A 20517-nucleotide genomic window follows, 5' to 3' on the forward strand; every position below is an offset into this window, starting at 1 on the left:
CAGAAGGTCATAACCACAGCCCAAAGGATTATTGGTCACCCTCTCCCACCTTTGGAAGAACTGTACGGTTCCCGTTGCCTTAGGAAAGCAAACAACATCCTGCAGGATCCATCTCACCCGGGATACAGTCTGTTTGCACTACTGCCTTCTGGCAGGAGGTATAGAAACATCAAGTCAAGGACAAATAGACTGAAAAACAGTTTCTATCCAAGAGCTGTGGCCTTTTTGAATGCTGTAACTCGATAGTGAGATCTGGGAGTTTTTTGGGGTGGGTGTGGGTGTGGTTGGAAGGTGGTTTGTTTGGTTGTTGTTGTTGTTTTGCTTTTGTTGTTTTTAAGGGATGGCATCCAATTTCGTTGCACTTGTGCAATGTTGCACTAGTGTAATGACAATAAAGAATCTATCTATCTATCTATCTATCTATCTATCATCTATCTATCTATCTATCTATCTATCATCTATCTATCTATCTATCTATCTATCTGTAACTGTCCCAAGTAATATGAGCGACGCTTTATTCCCGAAAACCCCTTACCCATTTTGATTGTTATGGTCAATGCTTGTCTCGCATTTGCTTGTTTCTCATTTGTTAATTACCTGATCTCTTGTCTGGGGACACCCAAGCTGGAGGTGCATAAAGCCGCGTGTTTACGATTATTTCAAGCAAGTGCCGCCCCCGCCTCCCCCCACTCGCCCACCTCTTCTCCATGCAATAAAACCGTTGTTTGCAGCGGGAGGGAAGGGCCTTTGAGCAACGTGGGGGTCTGCTGGGGCGGATCTCCCATGCAAATCTCCGCCCCGTCCCCAGGCCGAGGCATGCAGACCCCGGAGAGGCAAAGCTCAGACCTCAGCGTGGTTTTTCCCGTCTGGATCTAGCGCGGGCTCCTCGGTCCTGCAGCTTTGCGCACTTGGCAGCTCTGTGCCCCCCTGCCCCATGGAAAGGCTGGGAAGAGTCCAATAGCTGCGGGGAAGAAGAACGGCGAGGCCAGCTGCCAGGGAGGAACAGAAGACCCCGAGAAGCGAGGCGGGGTCCCTCAGAGAGAGGGGGGCGTGGGCAGCAGCGTCCCTGGATCGTCGCGCGTAGGCTTGCCTTCCAGTTTCAAACTAAAGGACATCTCTCTGTCTCTCTCCCAGCTGCCTCCTGTTGCTGCCTCAGTTTCCTCAGGCATGGTGCTGCTCGCCTGGAACACCTTTCTAATTCTTTCCTGGCTGCCCCTTGTTGCAGGTGGATTCCCCGAAAATGTCAGGTTAGTATCAAAAAGGGGCAGGGGGGTCATGGGGTTTCTACCGCTTTATATCTGTTCCTTTGGAGCCAGTTTTTGTTTTAATGCATATTTTGTGTTTCTCATTTGGTATTTTTATGTCACGAGGCGCCCTGTGATCTTCGGATGGAGCGTGGTGTACTTGTCTGCCAGTCTTTGCGGCTAGGAGTCACCCGCCAAGGGCTGGTTCAAAGCAGCATTTAACTCACCTGGAAGCTGAATCTGTGACCTGCCCCTCCTGAAATTTATTCTGATGGGTGCTCTGCAGTGCTTGGTCTGCTAGGGCTTTTTCACGCGGGGTGCCAGAGAGCCTGAGTGAGAAATACAGCTGGGAATTGCAGCTCTGTGAGGGGAATGCATGCAGAGTGCATTTTCAAGTGATCACAGCCGGTGCCTGTGCATCTAGGAGACAGGGCTCCCACCTTGCCGGATTTTCTTCGAAAGAACTTTGGGTGGCAAGCAATTCTCTTTTTGGGGGGAAAACAAACCAGTAGTTTAAAGGTGTGGCTGCTCTGAGGCTAGTGCTGTGGTGAGCCTTCCTAATCTGTACACCTGATTTAGTGAGGATTTTGATGTGAGTAGTGCAGAAGATAATGCCAGAAGTTGTGTCTGCATGCTGTATACCTTAGAAGAGGGGCCAAGGTCAGTGTGCAAGGGATTGCATCTCTCTCTCTCTCTCTCTCTCTCTCACACACACACACACACACACACACACGTGTTTCTCCTCTTCCTGATGCCACCCCTCCCTTTCTTCATAGAATCATAGAATTATAGAGCTGGAAGGGATCCTGAGGGTCATCTAGTCTGACCCCCCCTGGAACGGTAGTGGTTCCTTCCTCTGCTTCCCCTTGCCATGCCCCATTCCTCCTCTCCTTCCCACATTAGTGGGAAGGCAGTTTATCTCCACCTCTTCTGTCTTGCCTCAGTGCCTTGTTCCGAGGAAGGACCAGGGTAAGGTGGGGAGGCCTTAACATTTTGTGTGTGGTGACTGTGGTGGTACAAGTACCCTCCTGGTCACCACCCCCAGAATGCCTTCCTTTGAGGAAAGACACACACACACACACACACACACACACCCCTTCCTCACTGGGTAGGTGGGTCATCAGCATGACCAGAAAGCAATAATGTAGTGAGTGGTGGACCGGGGGGGGGGGGGACATCCGTTTGCTGCTTTCCTGCATTCATATCCTGAGACAATTGTCTCATTCTGCTTCGTGGTCATTCCACTTGCAGGGCGGCTCAGTTGTGCTCTGCCTCCTCAACAGCTGATTTCATATGTTTGCCAAAGAATACTGTATGCCATAACATGTAGCTGGACCTTGCAAGGGGTGTTGTATGTTAAGCCTGATCCGGAAGTGTGTGAGGAGTTCTGTCCAAATCAAAGGGGCAGGTGGTGTTCTTAAGCAATAGCATAACTACCTCATGGGATCCAGATAGACTTACACAGCATTTGAAATTGCATATTGGCAATTGGTTGTTCCCAGTAAACTGTCCTGTCCTGTGTGTTTCTGGCCTGGCCACACAGTATATAAAATGTACTGGCAGCACCCCCAAACATGGGGATAGGTGAGCTGAAATCAAACCTGAAAGTTTAACTCAGTGAGTTAAAAAAACCCTCTGGTAAAACATAGTTTCGAGAGAAAGTACAAATTACCATTATAGAAGTGGTCTGAGTCACTCATTATGTATTAAAATGTACACCTTTAAAAACCTGCATATGAAATGGATAGACTCATTTAGCTTTATATCCCGCTTGTTCCTGAACCTGCCCAAAAAGCCATAGCTTCCCCACCCTTATTCCAAACCACAGTTTCCAAAAGTGGCCAATATTGACAACCTGGGATCAGTGGGATTATGTGAAGGGGTCAAAAGGGCATCAAAAGGGTCTAGAGGTAGAAAAGAAGTTTCTGAGGTATAGTGCAAAAACTTTGATTAGGAACTATGAGAAATAAAGGGCATATGCACCGTATATATAATACATCTCCCTTGCCAATGAGGAACCTCTTTATTTAATAAGTTGAATCCACACAACCAACAGTACTCATTACATGTTATGATTCCTAGCAATGGCAATTGGTGATTAATAAAGGTTGCTTATATGTTGATATTTCATTTACATTTCTAAGAATTTTGGTTCTAAGCTCATCAAGCGCCAGTGAGCTCAGATGTTTGGGAAGCCCTGCTCTAAACCTGACTTCCTTAACTTGACACTATCCAGATGTTTTGGACTCCCAACTCCCATCAGCCCTACCCAGCACAGCTTCAAAACATCTGGATGGCACCAGATAGGGGAAGGCAGCTTAAGCTCACCCTCAGTGTTATTGGATGCCATCCCCTCCCATTTTGATGCTCTGGGGCTTCCTTTAAATGGTACACCTGCCTGAGTTATTCCACTTGCTTCTTCCCCTCTTTCCTTTTTTTTTTAATAAATATTTTATTAGGTTTTCAAACATAGAATAGAAAATCACATATCAAACACACGAAATCCCATCACCAAAGAAATAACAAACAGAAAAACAAATACAATTACACCAACAAACAATATAAAAAGAAGAAAAAAGAAGAGCACAACTGTTCGTAACATCTTTTTGTATAACTAACTGGACTTCCTCACATCTCCCTTACCCTGCGTTCTCTATAATAAAAATACCAGCAAATTATTACCTTGTTTCATTCCTTATTTTGTACTTCTCGTATGTTATATTTCTAGACTTAAAGTGTTTTTTATCAATTAATTGTGACTTAGATTAACCATATAATATTTCTTTAAGTTTCAATCTTTTCTTACATATCACTTAATTTTCTATATCTCATAGTCAAATTACTAGAACCATATTTTTCTAGATCGTGCAATTTTTTAACATTCATACAACTTGTACTGTTTTTGTAGATAGTCCTTAAATTTTTTCCAATCCTCTTCCATTGTTTCTTCTCCCAAATCTCGGATTCTGCCAGTCATTTCAGCCAGTTCCATATAGTCCATCAATTGCGTCTGCCACTCTTCCAGTGTGGGCAAATCTTGTGTCTTCCAATGTTTTGCGATAAGTATTCTTGCTGCTGTGCTTCTTCCCCTCTTTCCTGTTTACTAACTAAACCTTAGCTCTTTCCCCCTCTCTGTTGTCTGCTGGCTGTTTCTCCTGCCTCCTTTCAAGAAACATGGGAGCTAGAAGCATTCCACACTAGTTGGTCCTCTGGCATTCTTCCCTTTCACTCATCCCCATCCAGACTCTACAGTTTTCTCTACCGTAAGGGATTTTGGGTAGGGAAAGCAGAATCACACTACCTTTCTTTGTACAGCAAGGTTTTTACATAGGGAGTGGGGAAGTCACATTTTGATGTAAAGAAATCGGCGGTGACCTCCCTGCCTCAACCCAGGAGGAGCAGGAGGAGGAGTGAGAAAAGCTCTTGAAGAAGATTCCTAGGAGGAGTTTCTGTTCTGAGCCCAGCATCAGCATAGCTGGAAGAAGAGAGGTCTAAGGGAAAATCTCTTGTCTTGAGACCACTAATGGGAAAAGAGTGTATTTTCCAGCATCTGGTGATTCCTCAGAAGCAGAATGCTCAGAAGCATTTGGACATCGAATAAGCAAGTGGCAACCTCCTCCATTGCATCCCTCTTTGGTTGTCTCCTTTCTACCTTTGTCTCTCACCTGACCCTAGAGGTCCCTGCTCTAGTTTACACCAATGTGTTTTGAAGCCAGTAAATCTAGTATTGGGGCAGTGCTTGAATTACAAGGAGCTGAGGGTGCCTGGTCCCTCTAGTTACTGCTTTTATAAGGCAATGGAAGCATGGTTGGCCAACCATGGAAGTTGAGGTTTTCCTACTTTCCTCTTCCCTCAACATTTCAAGCACTGTGTGGAGGGTGATAAAGGAAAACTGAGCAACATATGAGTTTCTTTTAAATTCTCCCAGAAGAATAAATAAAACACACCATGTCTTAATTAAAAATGCTGTCGATCATTTAGCTACTTGGAGCTCACAAAGATATAAAGCTGTGCTACATGCACCACAGGCTCTGAGAGAGAGGGGGGGTGTTCCAGTGTGTACTTTGAGTTGGTTTCCTTTAAATGAAGTCACCAGAGGCATTACTGTGGTAAAAGTTTTTATTTTCACATATATGTGAGTGTAAGTTGAGGGTTCACAGCATTAACACTCCCAACAGATTCTGCTCCCACATTCATGGTTTTTTTAGGGGCTACCAGTGCCACAGTATTGGATTCGTATAAAGGACAAGTTGGGCCTCTGTGTCTCTTTCTACTTTAGTCCCCTTACTACTGGTTTATTGCTCGCTTTCACACCTGCACTTTGATGAAATCACTTCCCACACAAAGAGGGTAAGCTTAGCTCTGATTCCCAAATTGTTCTCTCCTTCCTGAAGAATCCATCCTTTGAGAGGCACCTTCTTGAGGAAAACAAGATAGTTGACCCCTCTGTCAGTGTCATCAAGATAATCTTCAGTGATGCTTCTGGTTCCATTAACCTCTGCTGACCAGACCGCTGCAACAGACCTGTCTGGTAACATTCAGACTACTGCCTCCTAATCAATGCGTATGTACTTACCTAGAAGTAAGCCCTATTAATTAGGATTGCACCTTAAATGAATGAGTTAAAAATATTTGACCAGGAACATGAAGAAATCATTATCATCTATGGGTGGTTGGAAATAAGAGCAGGAAGTCACAAAATTAGAATCAGCTTGGAAAAAGTGAAGCCAAAGTATCTAAAAAGAAAGTTTTAAAAAAACACAGGAAATGTGGAAATTTGTAGAAGATAAATGACAATAAATAAAAGGGCTTTTTGGAAACCTCTAGGAAATAAAGCAATAAACTTTTGGGATTTGCATTTAGCAGCAGATTTCAAAAGACGTAAATATTACATAAGGCAGGCGCTTTAACTGTACTCCTTTTGGCGCCTGCTAAAAGCATTTTTGTTTAGACAAATCTACCCAGATTGCTGGTGTGTGTTTAGTTTATTGCTGGTTTTAATTTTTTATTGTTTTAACTGTTTATACTAATAATTTTATTGATTTATTTCTTTTGTAAACTGCTTTGAGGGTTTTTAAAACAATCAAACACTATATAAACTTTATGAAATAAAGAAATAAATATTTTCTCTAATTTTGTAGCCTATCAAGTTTGTCAAAAACCTTAAGGAATAACTTTAAACTTATTACTGTACTCTGGAGTAGTTCTTATGACATAAATGGAATTCCTACAAAGTAGTCTGAGACCTTGTAAGAAAAGCCTCATGAACTATGTGTCATAATTCCACGGAAATTGAACAGCTCTGGCAACATTGCAACTCTGAGTGAGTGCAACTCTGAGTGAGTGAATCCCAAAGCTAAGCAAATGCACAGACCTCAACTAAAAATAGCAGTGAAAGGGGAAAGCTAGAGTGAAAAGTTCTCAGCCCTTTCCAACTTTGTAGATGCTGCGCTTTGTATGAGTCCTTGCTTTCTTTGCATGCATGCATGATGGAATCAGTGTGATGTGCTATCACAGGACCTATTGTACATACATGGTTTGCCTTCTGTGTGAAGAATGATTCCAGAGCCTGCAAGGTTGGCAGCTTTTCTGTAGGTTGAAACCATTTTAACATGTATATGAAGATTTTCATGCATGGAGATCTGCACTGTCGCCACACACTAATTGCGGCAGATCAGTCAGGCCAATGTGTTTGTTTCTGATCAGTTAGCAGCTGCAAAGGTAATTGGAACCTGCCAGATTCTGGTAAGCATGGCTTTTTGAAAAATTGAAGTTGGTTCTGCTGTTGGTGAATCACAAATATACTGCTAAATTTTACCTTGTGAGAAGTTCAGCAGTAATCCTGGAATATGCCTGGACTAGGCAGTGGGGAATGTTGGAACTCTTTTCTTTCTGTTAATGTGCTTAGCATGTTTTATTTATATGCAATGTGGATGTCATTTCCACTCGATTGACCACTACCCCCCTGCAACTCAGAAGTATCTCTTCAGGGTTTCTGGTATCCTTTTGATAGTCTACAGTATCTCCCCTTAAGCCTGAAAATGTATTGGAAGAAAATCTGGAGCTATTTGATGCTGACATGAGATTTTTGCTTTTAATTTTAAGAGGGAGAATAAACCACAAGTTTCTTTTAAGTTGGTTATTATTATTTTTTTGTGAGGTTTGGACGGTTGTTTTTTCCCCCCTCTTGGAAACTTTCGAGGATTTAATGCACTAAATATGTTTACCAGCAGTGTTTGGAAGCACAACATTGCAGCTTTTTCTAATTTTCATTGTCATCAATATCCCACAATCATTTCCAGTTTAAAAAGACAGCCCAATCATAAATGTGGTTTTTTTTAGCTGGAACATGCCAGAACTCAGTCCTGGCACCTCTCAGGTGGGTGCAATTGCCATTCTAAGAGAAAGAGAGAGGTTGTTTGAAGTGACTTCTGGCACTTCTTTTTCGAAAAAAATAGCACCGTGTTTATTTGGAAACAAGACTCACTGGGTCAAACTGCTGCTGACTTCCTTGTAATTATGATGGCAGCCATGGCACCATGCAGAATTCCTACACTTAATGGCCAGGAAGTAGCAAACTATATCTTCACACAAGTTGGCAGTCACACATACCCCCACCCTTGACATAGCAAACCACTTTTGAAACTGAGGTGACAATTTAAAAAATCCTATGACGTGGCATAAACACCCGCTGTTCAAGGTGTGTGTGTGTGTGTGTGTGTGTGTGTGTGTGTGTGTGTGTGTGTGTGTTCTTAAAATCCTACAGGCCTCTGGGTATGCTTGAGTTAGCAATTTGGATGCAAGTCCAATGTTCCTAGATCCCATGCTAAATATCACTGGTGATTCAGCATATAGGCTGAAGCTGTTGATTCTTTGATGATGATGACATAAACATTTCTTTTTAATAGTACCATAGAGCACAAAGTATCATATAATAGTGGGATTTAAAATCTATACAGCTATTCTATTTAACCTTTATCATATAAGTTTGAAAATAGTAAGGATAACTTTTTCAGGGTGGTGGAGGAAGTGAACCATGTTTTCTCCACTCTGCGTTTCCCATTGCTAACAGCAAAGTTATATAGTAACACAACCCACAAAATAATGTTCCCGATAACCTCTGTTTAGGAATGAATGACAGCAAGATTAAGTGGATTTGTCTTGTTGCTATCAGCTCCATCCAGGCTTATTAACCAAGCCATGTGAAAAGTTTTTTTAATAAAACAAAACAATTTATTTCTCTCATATTTCTTTCCCTAGGAAGCTCTACTACACATAAGGTTTGTGGCTGAATTAATCATGTTTATCTCCAGAGACAATCCATGGTTTCGTTTTACCTTTATGAAAGTTCATAGGAAGTTCATAATTGGATGTCCATAACTATTCTATGGAGAGAAGGCCGAAGGAAACGTCACAAGGAGTTCTGTGATTCTCTCCACTGCATTCTTCCCCCCCTTAACCAAAATCAGCTGGAGGAGATTTAACCTGGAAAGTGATCAGAAGGGAAAGGGTTTAAGTCTACTGGGATTTGCAGGTGCTCAGGTTGCCTTTGGTTTAAACCAGGCATAGGCAAACTCGGCCCTCCAGATGTTTTGGGACTACAGTTCCCATCATCCCTGACCACTGGTCCTGTTAGCTAGGGATCATGGGAGTTGTAGTCCCAAAACATCTGCAGGGCCGAGTTTGCCTATTCTTGGTTTAAAGAAACAAACCCAAGGCACAGGAGAATGAATCACAGACACCTTGCAATTTGCCTCTTATTTTATTTATGTACAAACTTTTTTAAACTTTCTTGATATTTGGTAAAATGTTTTATGCAAACACTATTCTTGCTGCTATTTATAGATTCATATCAGAATTTAACTGCAAAGGTGGCAGAAATGGCTGCAAAAACAGGTGCACATCGTTTTATAACCACAGAATCTAGGTTTCTTAGTAGGTTTCATAGGCTGACGCTCAATGTGTGATGCTGAAAACTTACATCTGTGCACCAAAAGTCTTTTGTGTGCTTTCAGATTCTGCAAATTAGAACTGGAGGAAAATCATCAGATTTTGTGCTTTTATTTGCTGTTTATTTAATTGAGAACTAGCAGCAACATTGGCTGGTAAGGGCAGAGATGTACACCTTAACGCAGCTGATGTAAATCTTTGGCATTAAGGAAATTTGGATATATATGCAGGACATAGATGGAAGGCCACCTTAGAACCTCATGCCTGTCCCTCTGAAATCCTTGAAAAGGGGCAGAGGATTTAGAAGCTTAACAAATAGAAGATAGCCAGCATTTTTGCTGGAGGGAGCAAGTCAGTTCTGCTGCAGTGTTCTTCCACATAGGCAGATAACACTTGCGATTAAGGTGCTTCAGGAGTGTTTAATTTCAGTTACTTCAACAGAACACCAGTGTGGCCAGCCTGCGCAATGGAGAAATGGAACATCTTTCCAGGTCCTGGTCCTGTAGGGGATCCATTAATTCATCTGTTCTATTTTATGCACAGCTCACGAGGTCGTAGGCAGCTCCTAACCATGAATCAACCTGGAGTCTGCCGCTATGGCTCTAAGCTTGACTGCTGCTATGGCTGGAAAAGGAATAGCAAAGGGCACTGTGAAGGTAATAGCAACAACCTTTCATTCCCTTGTCTCCAGAAATATATCCCTAAATTTGAATGGATTTGACTTCCTGACGGGCCTGCCAGTGGTTTCGAAAATTAAGAAATGAAAGCTGCATAGTGCTGTTTGAGGGTTTAAAACGACAAGACAGGGTTAAGTGAAAATGTTCTGTTGCAAGAAAAAAAGTATTCTGATCATTTTAACTGATTTGCTGTACAGCACAGACCAACCATTAATCATTTAACAGATGCCACATACCATAATCTATCCATTTATATACATGGATGAGAAGAAAACAGTCCGTTAATATTAACTGATGCATATCATATTAGCACTATTGTAATAATTACCATAACACATAGCATCACAATTACTATATGAAAAAATGCAATTTTGTGCATTATTGTTTTTAACTTGTGGTATAATGCTTCATCTTGTTTCCACCCTCCCCCTCCTATTAGTCCTGGGCAGATGCTGTACTTTTCAGGGTAGCCAAAATTCCTGATTCCCTGGGTTCATTCCATAACAAGTTCGCAAATGTAGTTCACGGAAGAAAAGAGCTGCAGCTATTACACAAAATGAACCACATATCTTGGAGGAGCCTAAGGTGTGACTTGTAGAGTCCACAAATAGACTAGAATATAAAACAAAAAGTTTTATCCTAGGATAGAGTTGCCCAACTAGCCAGAAGACAAGCAAATAAAATGGCTTGGGTGATTTCCCCCACATCCACAGATACTCTGCTTTCATTTGGACAACAACAGTAAGGCCGAAAGTGGGGTCTTGTCGTCTGGGCATACACACTGCCCAGGCTTGCACTCCAGGGAGGTCACTTCAGTGCTGCTAACATAGTTGTTTCACTTCACACCCAGAGCCACACTCCATTCATTCATTCACTCACTCATTCATTCATTTTGATTTGCACATGTGTGCCTAGTGGAGATGTGGCCTAGTGGAACTAGCTTTGCACACATGTGATGCAGGCATAGTTTAAAATGGCTCCTGTGTACATCCTGAAGATGGTGGATAGGTGACACAGGAAGGAAGGAAAGAAGGAAGGCAGTGAGTACAGTGACACCACCATTTGAGGACAAGCCTACTCGTTAGTTCCTCCTGGCAGCCTCACCCCACTTAGGGAAAAGAAAAGGTTGTGGCAGGGAGTACTGCTTAAACAGTCAGGAAGGTGGAGCCAGAAATGCTCATCTCAGGTCAGACCCAGTATTATTATTATCTTCTTAAATTAAATTTCAATACAGTGGTACCTTGGTTTACGATCAGTCCTGTATATGAACTATTCGGTTTACGAACTCCACAAAACCGGAAGTAGTGTTCCGGTTTGAGAACTTTATCTTGGTCTAAGAACGGAAGCTGAACGGTGGAAGGGCACCGGCGGCGGGAAGCCTAATTAGGGAAAGCGCGCCTCCGTTTAAGAACGGATTTGGTTTAAGAACGAAGTTCGGAAACTGAGGTACCACTGTATCCCCCCAGTTTAATAGGCCAAGGATTGTTTAATTAGCCCAGGCCTGTTTTTGCTTAGCGCCTAAAGATCTGTAGCAAAGGCGCCAGGAGAGAACGTTCCACAAGTGAGATGCCACCACAGAAAAGGCCCTGTTCTCATGTTGCCGCCCACCTGGAGGAGGCTCATGAAGAAGGACTTCAGCATCTTCTCTGTGCTTGATGAAAGAAAGAAACTGTGTTTACTGCAAGCTTAATTCCTTGTGTTTTCCCCATCATGCTCAGCTGTGTGGTGAATATGTGAGCTTTGACCTGTAGTCTTTGGTCTGGCTTACTTTCTTGAGACATATAGGTTATTTTTCAAATTCTGGTACTGTTATAGTCTGGATTGTATTGGGATATGTGGAGCCCTGGTATGATATGTGTATAGTATTGCTTGGTGCTAGGATTCCTGTGAACATATGCAGTAGTTCTATACCTTAGAGTAACTTTTTGTGGGTTCTGCCCATGAGCTCCACCCATTACCCTTCTTTATTATTATTATTTTAAGAAGATCACTATGGGATTTCCATGCTCAGTGTTTACCCCAAAGCTGTAGTGTTAGAAATTAAAATACCACAGGGAAAATGCAACCTCTAAGCAAGCCATGCAGAGGTATTTACTGCCAGGTGCTTTTGATTAAGTGGCATATGTTGTCCTCAGGTATTTATGTTAAATGGAGTATTTGCTAGATTTTTAACTGTCTAGCATCCTAATGCAAATGCACCTGAGGATTATCTGTGTTGTTTTCAGCCCTCTGGAGAATTACTTCAACGAAGAACCTATGGTTATTTAATGACTAAGATTTTAATAAAAAATAGTAAAAACACAAGGGAGAGGTTGAAATCTTTCTCCAGCTGGAGTCTGGCAAAGCTGAATGAACTAATAAAATGTTGACTCTTGGAGTCGTCTCTTTCGTAGACGCTGCATCTGCTGTCCTGATGAGCTTAGCTTTGAATATATGGGGCAGATGAACAAAAGTTCACAGCATAATTGATATGCTCACCAGACTGTTGTCCAATCAAAATAGCTGCCAAAAGAGCTTTTTCTCCTTGAACCTTTATTAATGCATGTTGCAGATAATAGCTCTAGTTGAAAGCATTGCCATCTGTTGAATAGAGAAGTCCTTTATTAATAATTTTTGTATTGTTTGTATAACCCCAGTTCAGCTGCTTGAGTATATGGTGTGCTAAGAATGGATAATAATGTGAGGTTCTTTTTAAAAAAGCAAGGAGAGCTTCCCACCAAAAAACAATAGAATATCTCTGACTAGTATCCATTTTTCAAAAGCTTTACATTCTTCTCTTGGAAGATATCTGGTTTGAGTCCTGCATGATATATGGTGAATATATAAATTAAGATGCAGATGTTCTGTGCTATATTGTCATACCTTGGTTCTCGAACACCTTGGTACTTGTACGTTTTGGCTCCCAAACGCCGAAAACCGAGAACTAAGTATTCCGGTTTTCGAACGTTCTTTGGAACCCGAACATTCAACGTGGCTTCTGTGGCTTCCGATTTAGTGCAGGAAGCTCCTGCAGCCAATCAGAAGCCGCACCTTGGTTTTTGAACGTTTCCGGAAGTCGAACAGACTTCCAAAATGGATTACATTTGAGAACCAAGCTACGACTATTGTTTTTTCTTTATTACACTGTTCCTTTCATTAGACTACTTTTGGTCAGGATTTTTATAATAAACACCTTTTTCATTAAACCATTTGGAACAAATTATGGTTTAAATTGCCAGATATTGATTTCTAATAGATTTTAGAATACCATTTTGGGAGACTCTGAAATTCAGTCATGTTAAATTTGGAAAGTTCTGAACAGTGGCCAAGGACTTCTACGATTCAGCTAAAAAACAAACTAAATTCCACATGTAGAAGATGCAAATACTGTGGAGTGGAAACCTAAACTCTGTGACAAAAAAAGCCTTATAGATTTAAATATATGGGTAGGAAATATAGAAATATGGTGCATATTTTACTTAACCTTGACTGCAGAAGTGTCACTGGGCACGTGAGCATGTTATGGGAGAAACTGCAGCATGGGACTGTCCCTACTCTTTTTTGTGGATGGATTAGCTGCATGAATTTCTAGCAGTTCAGAGCCAGTTCATCATCCCACCTCTACTTCATATTTTGGGATTTCCTCAAAGGCCAGGTGGCCCCTGCCTCATGCAGTCAGCTTAGGAGGAGTGTGAAGCTGCCAGTCAGAAGTCCACATGGAAGTATTTGCATAGAAGGACAGTCCTCAGTTGGAAGGCACCCTTTATTTGAAGGACTAATTTAACCCATTATAACATCACCTGGGTGGCAGTCTGAAAAGGTCACCTGATCCCAGGTTTCTGTGCTTACAGTGAGATGTATTTCTGTTCCAAGTCAATTATTTATTTAAAGCATGTGTACCAGAGCAGCTTACACACAATCAGTTAAACAAGGTTTCCCAAACTTGGGGACTCCAGCTATTTTTGAACTACAGTTCCTATCATCCCTGACCACTGGTCCTGCTAGCTAGAGATGATGGGAGTTGCAGTCCAAAAACAGCTAAAGTTCCCTGAGTTAAAACAAGATAGGCTCTGCCTATAAGCTTAACAGTCTAAAAGAGACAACACCCAGTGAAAAGGGGTGTGGAGGGGAAGGGGGAGGGAAAAAAACTCAGGTGCCAGTCATTAAAGTCAAAACAGTAGTACTTGGCATGGCAACAGTCCACAGTTCAGGGACAGGAGGACCTTGATGGAGTCTTTCAGCAGAGCTGATGGAATGAGCCCTGCTTCTCGCCTCTCCCACCAAAGCAGCCTGCTGGAGTAGTTGCTACTAAAATTACAGTAATTATTTATACATTTACAGACATAAATATACATTAGCACATGCAGGTTATATGCAAATATCTGTGCCCTCCCTTTTCTGGTGATGAATTTCCACTTTTTTGGCAATGTGCAATGAATGAGTTTAGTAATAAAAGACATACAAATACTGGCACCTCTTTTTGTTGTTGTTAAAAAGTGTGGCACTTGCTATAACAACTTCATGATGAGTACTGGCACCTGCTTTTCTAGAAAAAAGGCACTGAGTACAGGTAAGAGTAAAAACTGCTCATGGTCACCAGTTGATCTGAATGTGTATTGTATATGTAATGCCTAATACTTCACTAGAACACCGCTCAAGCACCAGATTAATTGAATTTCAGATTGGCATGGGGTTTTTCTTTTTTGGGGGGCGGGATATTGGAAGCCATCATTAACTTTGCTGTTAGTCATACCCAGTCATACCCTATAGGAAGAAAATCTAATAAAAGTAAAAAAGACTTCAGTTGTGCAGAGAGATAGCTGTAAACTCTCAGAAAGTAGGGTTTTTGGCAAGCAGGCATTGTGATGCTTGGGTGGTATATTAGATTCTGATATGGAAAAGTGTTCAGGTCCAAATGTGAGCCTCTTTATTCCTCCTGAGCTCTCACTATAATTTCCAGGGGAAATTAAGTCACTCCAGAAAGAATTTGGATCTACAGTAACCTGAAGCAAATCTGGCAATGATTGGAAACAAAATCAAATCAGCAACGTTACATTGAAATAAACATTTTCTGGAGAACATTTATTAAATTCCATAGTAAACAGGAAAGAAAAGAAGTAGGGGAAAGACAATGTTATGTTACAAAGAACACATCATATATAACACAATTACAAGTGTTCTTGGGGTGGGTTTCTGTTGGTTTGATTTGCTAAAGTACAAAGTACTTGGTTGTTGTTTTTTAAAAGCTTACCCAAATTCTAAATACATATGGACATTTTTCAGACCAAGGAAATAGACAAACTCTGCTGTTGGTCTTCTTAAATCCTTTTCTTATTATCACTGTTTTCAAAATAATAATAATACTGAAGAATATACCAGTTGGGCTATTTTTCTTCTGCGTTTTCACTTCCTATTTCTCTGCTCCTCCTTCTACAGCTACTTGTGAACATGGGTGCAAATATGGTGAATGTATGATGCCAAACAAATGTAAATGCTTTCCTGGATTCACAGGCAAAACCTGCAGCCAAGGTATGTACAATTTATCATTTTTCTTGTTGCAGCCTTTATTCTCCAGCAGCAGCATGTACATTCTTCAGGAGATGTGCATCCCTGCATTTTGGGGAGACCCTTTGAAACGTCAAATGGTTATTTCTATTATATTTAGATCAAAGACCTCCTCCCATCCCAATACACACACACACACACACACACACACACACACACACACACCCCTTTAATTTGAGTATGAAGTTGCAGTGATTTGGGTTCCTGCAACTACAATAGGCACATTGTGTTCTTATAAGAACATCTGGTGCCTCTTTCTAAGTGTAAGAAATACAACTTATAGGCTAAGGAATCTTGGAATCAACTCAAGCTAACACCACTTCTGGCATCCCACTACTGTATTGAGCTATGCATTCTCCGTGGGCTAGGAGAAGCTGTGCTCTGGCTTGCAAGGCCGCATGAATAAGGGAACAGAGGCTGATGTCATTAAAGCTGGACTGGAACAGAAGGCCTGCTCAGAAGAACTCTGGCTTTACAGGAGCTGCATGACTGCAATGTCCCATAAAGGGTGTATGCTAGTTTTTTCCTGATGAAATTTACATGTTTTACTATCGGGCAGTAGGCAAAGAAGTGACAGCATAAGCAGAAGAGCCAAATCTCCCCTTGTCTTTTTTTCTGTGCTTAAAAGCAGCTGCTGGAGGAAGTGTGACTTTTGGATCAGTACAGCAGCTGTGGAAAAATGGCCGCCCTCTGCGCCTGCCTTTTGTACTTGCCTTTTGCACTGTTTCCATGATTAAAGTCACCCCTTGACTGAAGCTGGTATTCAAAGTGAAGTAGGGGGAGAAATTTATACAGTGGTACCTCAGGTTACAGACGCTTCAGGTTACAGACTCTGCTAACCCAGAAATAGTACCTCAGTTTAAGAACTTTGCTTCCGGATGAGAACAGAAATCGTGCTCCGGTGGCAGCATGAGGCCCCATTAGCTAAAGTGGTGCTTCAGGTTAAGAACAGTTTCAGGTTAAGAAAGGACCTCCGGAACAAATTAAGTACTTAACCCGAGGTACCACTGTAATATGTATATCTGTGTGTATCCCCTGCTCTGTGCACCAGTTAAAGTGAGGGGAATGCCCAGATGCCCCCAGTGCCATGGCTCCAATCTTCTTCATCTCCTTTTCATCAAAGGAAAGGATGTCAAGAGGTCTGATCATAGGTCTTGAATATATCGTAAAGTTTGGCTTCTAAGTTTCGTTTATTTTGATGAGAGAAATATGAGCATGTGACTAACCTTGGCTAGACTGCTGAATTGGAGCAAATGGAGCAAACGGCAATTCAGGACCTATACCTAAAAATGTGGAGCGAACATGAATGAGCTCAGTGTCTGTTATATGTGCCTCCCATTACCTGCAATGGATTTTTACACTAGGCAATGCATGTGTGCGCACACGGCAGTTTAAACTGGATTCAGGGCATCCCATAGGTGCATGTTTTTGCTTTGTCCTCATCTTTGTCCACAGCTTAAGATTTCCACTCAATTAATTCAGATGTTTCTGATCCATGCTTAAGCGGGGGGGGGGGTTTACCTGAGTGTGGGTACACAGAAGTGAATTGTATGGGTGTGACTTTTCAACATACATGGTGATGTTTTGCTGGGTGCTAACCCTAACCCGCGACGGGGTGAGTTCCCATTGTTCGGTCCCTGCTCCTGCCAACCTAGCAGTTCAAAAGCACATCAAAGTGCAAGTAGATAAATAGGTACCGCTCTGGCGGGAAGGTAAACGGTGTTTCCGTGCGCTGCTCTGTTTCGTCAGAAGCGGCTTAGTCATGCTGGCCACATGACCCGGAAGCTGTACACCGGCTCCCTTGGCCAATAAAGCGAGATGAGTGCCACAACCCCAGAGTCAGCCACGACTGGACCTAATGGTCAGGGGTCCCTTTACCTTTACCTTTACCCCTAACCCTTTGTTTCCACTTGCTCATCGCTTGAGCTCTACCTATCCATTTTGTCTCCATCAGCACAAAGGAAAGGGTGCCACATGCCTATTACTATTGGTTGTTGCTGAAGGTTCCTTGGCAGTGGGAAGGAGGAAAAAAGTTAAAACAGCTGTTTTCTGTTGAACTGCTCTTCTGCAAAACAGCTGTATTAAAAATAAAATTGGCTCGTGCAGGTACAGCAGATGGGGAAGGGGAACAAAAATACTGTCTGCAAATCCCTTTCTCCCAAATTGCTCTCCCTGTCCTGCCTTGTCCGTTTTGTATTTGTGTGTGAAATGTGCAGCTCATGTTCTTCTTCTGTGCCACACCACAGCTTTCTGTGTTGGGAGGGAGCAAGGCTATGGAAAATGGAGGCACTTTGTGTCTTTGCCTGCCAGCCATTCTTCCCCTGGCAAGACACTCCTTTGTGGGTTGCTGGTTCTCTACCTGGTGGTGCTGGGTGGGACACACAAATATATATTCATTTTTGAAACTGCTATTTTGCATGAGTGTGTAATTTGGAAAAAAATGACGCTGCTGTCTTGCCCACTGTGAAACATTGGCTCTGGCGAAACTTTATTACTATGTTATTCCACAGACAAAACAGTTCTTTAAAACAAAAGGTGTGCACTCACAGGTAAGCAAATACCTGTGTGTGTACCCCCAATGGAGCTCAGGTTTCCACAACTTCTGGAGGCCACAGAATTAGTAGCTTGAGGGGAGAGGACAATGTCACTCAGCATGATACAGCCCATAAAACACCACCCACTAGTATGGACAGGAAACATTGAGACAGATTTAAATGGAACATGCTGGGGGGTGGTCAAAGCATGGATAAATTGGATCCATGCTACACACATGTGCATTAACACCCTGGTGTGTGCACAGCCAAATTGTCCTCGCTCTTTTCTTTCCTCTCCAGTTTCCCTAGGGCAAGAGCTATTTAAATCTTCCAGTCAATATGTAGAGGCTGTGTTTTGCCATCTCAGAACCTTCTACATTGGAAATAACACTCAAAAGTTATCTTATCCAAAGTGTTTGTCCACTCTAATGTAGAGGCTACACATAAGTGCCATCAGTTGCCAGAGCTGTGTGGTGGTTTTGCAGAGGCTGCATGTATTGCAAGGGCAATACATGTAAAACAATGCTGAGTTATTTTGTCTGTCTTGGGGAAACTTTTTCAGCCTGAAGGTGGATTCTGCTATGGGCGGTAGTACAGGGACTAGCAAATATCCTCCATCATCCAAGTAGAAAGTCAAAATAGCTCCTCAACTTCATGAAGGCTTAGGGGATGTGGGTTAGGAAGGCATGTTGATTCCTCTCCACTAGTCTCTGGAAGCAGAGAGGTGTGATGAATGCGGCTGGGCCATGTCGTAACAGAGGCTAAACACTTGGCCTGGGAGTTCTCCTGCCAGGAGTTTGGTGCGTAAAGCCCTGAAACAAAGAGCGGCAGGATGAAGGTGGCTTTCTATCCAAAGTCCCATGGGTTCAATTCTCAGGCTCTGCAGCTACACCAACCTGGAGCTGGCACACAGCAAAAAATGGAAACTGCCTTTTGCACTCTGGATGGGGCTATCTGTTTAGCCCATTTTAGTGTTGGCTAAGCTCAAAAATCTTCTTGGATGTTTTAACTGTGTATTGACAATTGTACTTTTTTCTGACTGACGGTCGAATAAAAGGTTGATGATGATGATGACTACATTCCACGCTGGCTGGCATGAGCTGGCATTGTTTCAAATGTAGTGGTGGCACCATGAATGCCAGCTACCCTCATTAGGACTTTTCTGCTTTGCGAAGCTTTATTTTCAGGTTATGAAAATTTGCTTAGGAGTGAACCTAGACCTCCAAATTTGCCAGATGGTTAAAACAAAGTATTTAAAACTCGCAAGCTGGCATTTCTTCATACCAGTTTCTCGTTACAGATTTAAAAAACATTTTTTTAAAAATTCTCTCTGTTTTTAAAAAAACAAAACACGAAAGGAAAACAAATAAAAGCATACCCACATTTGTAATCTCTGAAAATTGAATCATGTCAATGTGTCCATCAGATTGAATTAAAGACTGCTTTTCTACATAAAAGAAATCCATGAGGAAATATAACTGACTGGTTAAGATCAATAGTAAAGGCCACTGGAAAGCAGACGATAAGCATTTTCATTGTTCTAGTAGCAAGGCAGTATTCCAGCCTATTCAGGAAGTATATGAACTTCAAAACAGAAAAGTTGATTTAGATCAATGATATAAAATTGATGCTTCAAGCTTGGCTTTAAATCATTGATTTACAATGGCGTAATAAATCATCCAGCCACAGCCAGGTAAACGAACTAACTTGTAAAAGAAATTTACATTTCTTGTTTTCAGTTACAGTGGTACTTCTGGTTACGTACTTAATTCGTTCCGGAGGTCCGTTCTTAACCTGAAACTGTTTTTAACCTGAAGCACCACTTTAGCTAATGGGGCCTCCCGCTGCTGCCGCGCAATTTCTGTTCTCATCCTGAAGTAAAGTTCTTAGCCCGAGGTAATATTTTTGGGTTAGCGGAGTCTGCAACCTGAAGCGTATGTAACCTGAAGCGTATGCAACCCGAGGTACCACTGTACAGATATTTACCATACCTAACTGAGAACCTCTGAGCTGTGGAGACAAGACTACGTGGCCATTCAGCATATACACAACAGTGTAGCAGCTGTTTTCTTTCCTCCCTTCCCAGTACAATCTATCTCCTGGTGTAAGACACTTCCCCAGATTCTGTCAGGTATGGTGGGAACTTCCTGCTAGCGCTCCTAGCACACAGCCCAGCAGATGGTCTCCTGAATTCTTTCTTTCATGAATCTGGCTCGCTTGAATCCTGGAGACATTTTCTCCATGTGGGAATTTAAGCCGTAAAATAGCAACTGCAATAAGCTATTTTGTTTTCTTCCAAAGATCTACAAACTCATTCCCCCCACCCCCACCCCCAATTATTTCTGCAGATATCAACGAATGCGGATTGAAGCCACGTCCTTGCGAGCACAGATGTATGAACACGCATGGCAGCTACAAGTGCTATTGTCTCAATGGGTACATGCTCATGCCCGACGGCACATGCGCAAGTAAGTGACGGATATTACACAAGATGCAGCACGTGAGATGGGAGTCAAGCCCATATTGTAACTAATCATGAAATAACCTGTGCCTCATAGTATGAAGCAG

At 42.2% G+C, this 20517-nt stretch overlaps 1 protein-coding gene across 1 annotated transcript in view; it reads left to right on the top strand.

Annotated features, from left to right (window-relative positions):
- Nucleotides 1-746: 746 nt before the first annotated feature.
- Nucleotides 747-20517, top strand: part of EGFL6 (EGF like domain multiple 6) — a 39512-nt gene continuing 19741 nt past the window's right edge. Inside the window, exons 1-4 of the mRNA XM_081197081.1 lie at nucleotides 747-1247; nucleotides 9738-9850; nucleotides 15287-15379; nucleotides 20298-20417. Of these exons, the coding sequence (XP_081053207.1) occupies nucleotides 1168-1247; nucleotides 9738-9850; nucleotides 15287-15379; nucleotides 20298-20417 (406 nt within the window). The 5' untranslated portion in view covers nucleotides 747-1167. The remainder of the gene's footprint in view (nucleotides 1248-9737; nucleotides 9851-15286; nucleotides 15380-20297; nucleotides 20418-20517) is intronic.

This window comes from Podarcis bocagei (assembly GCF_964188305.1).
Source record: "Podarcis bocagei genome assembly, chromosome: 6".
Lineage (NCBI taxonomy): Eukaryota > Metazoa > Chordata > Lepidosauria > Squamata > Lacertidae > Podarcis > Podarcis bocagei.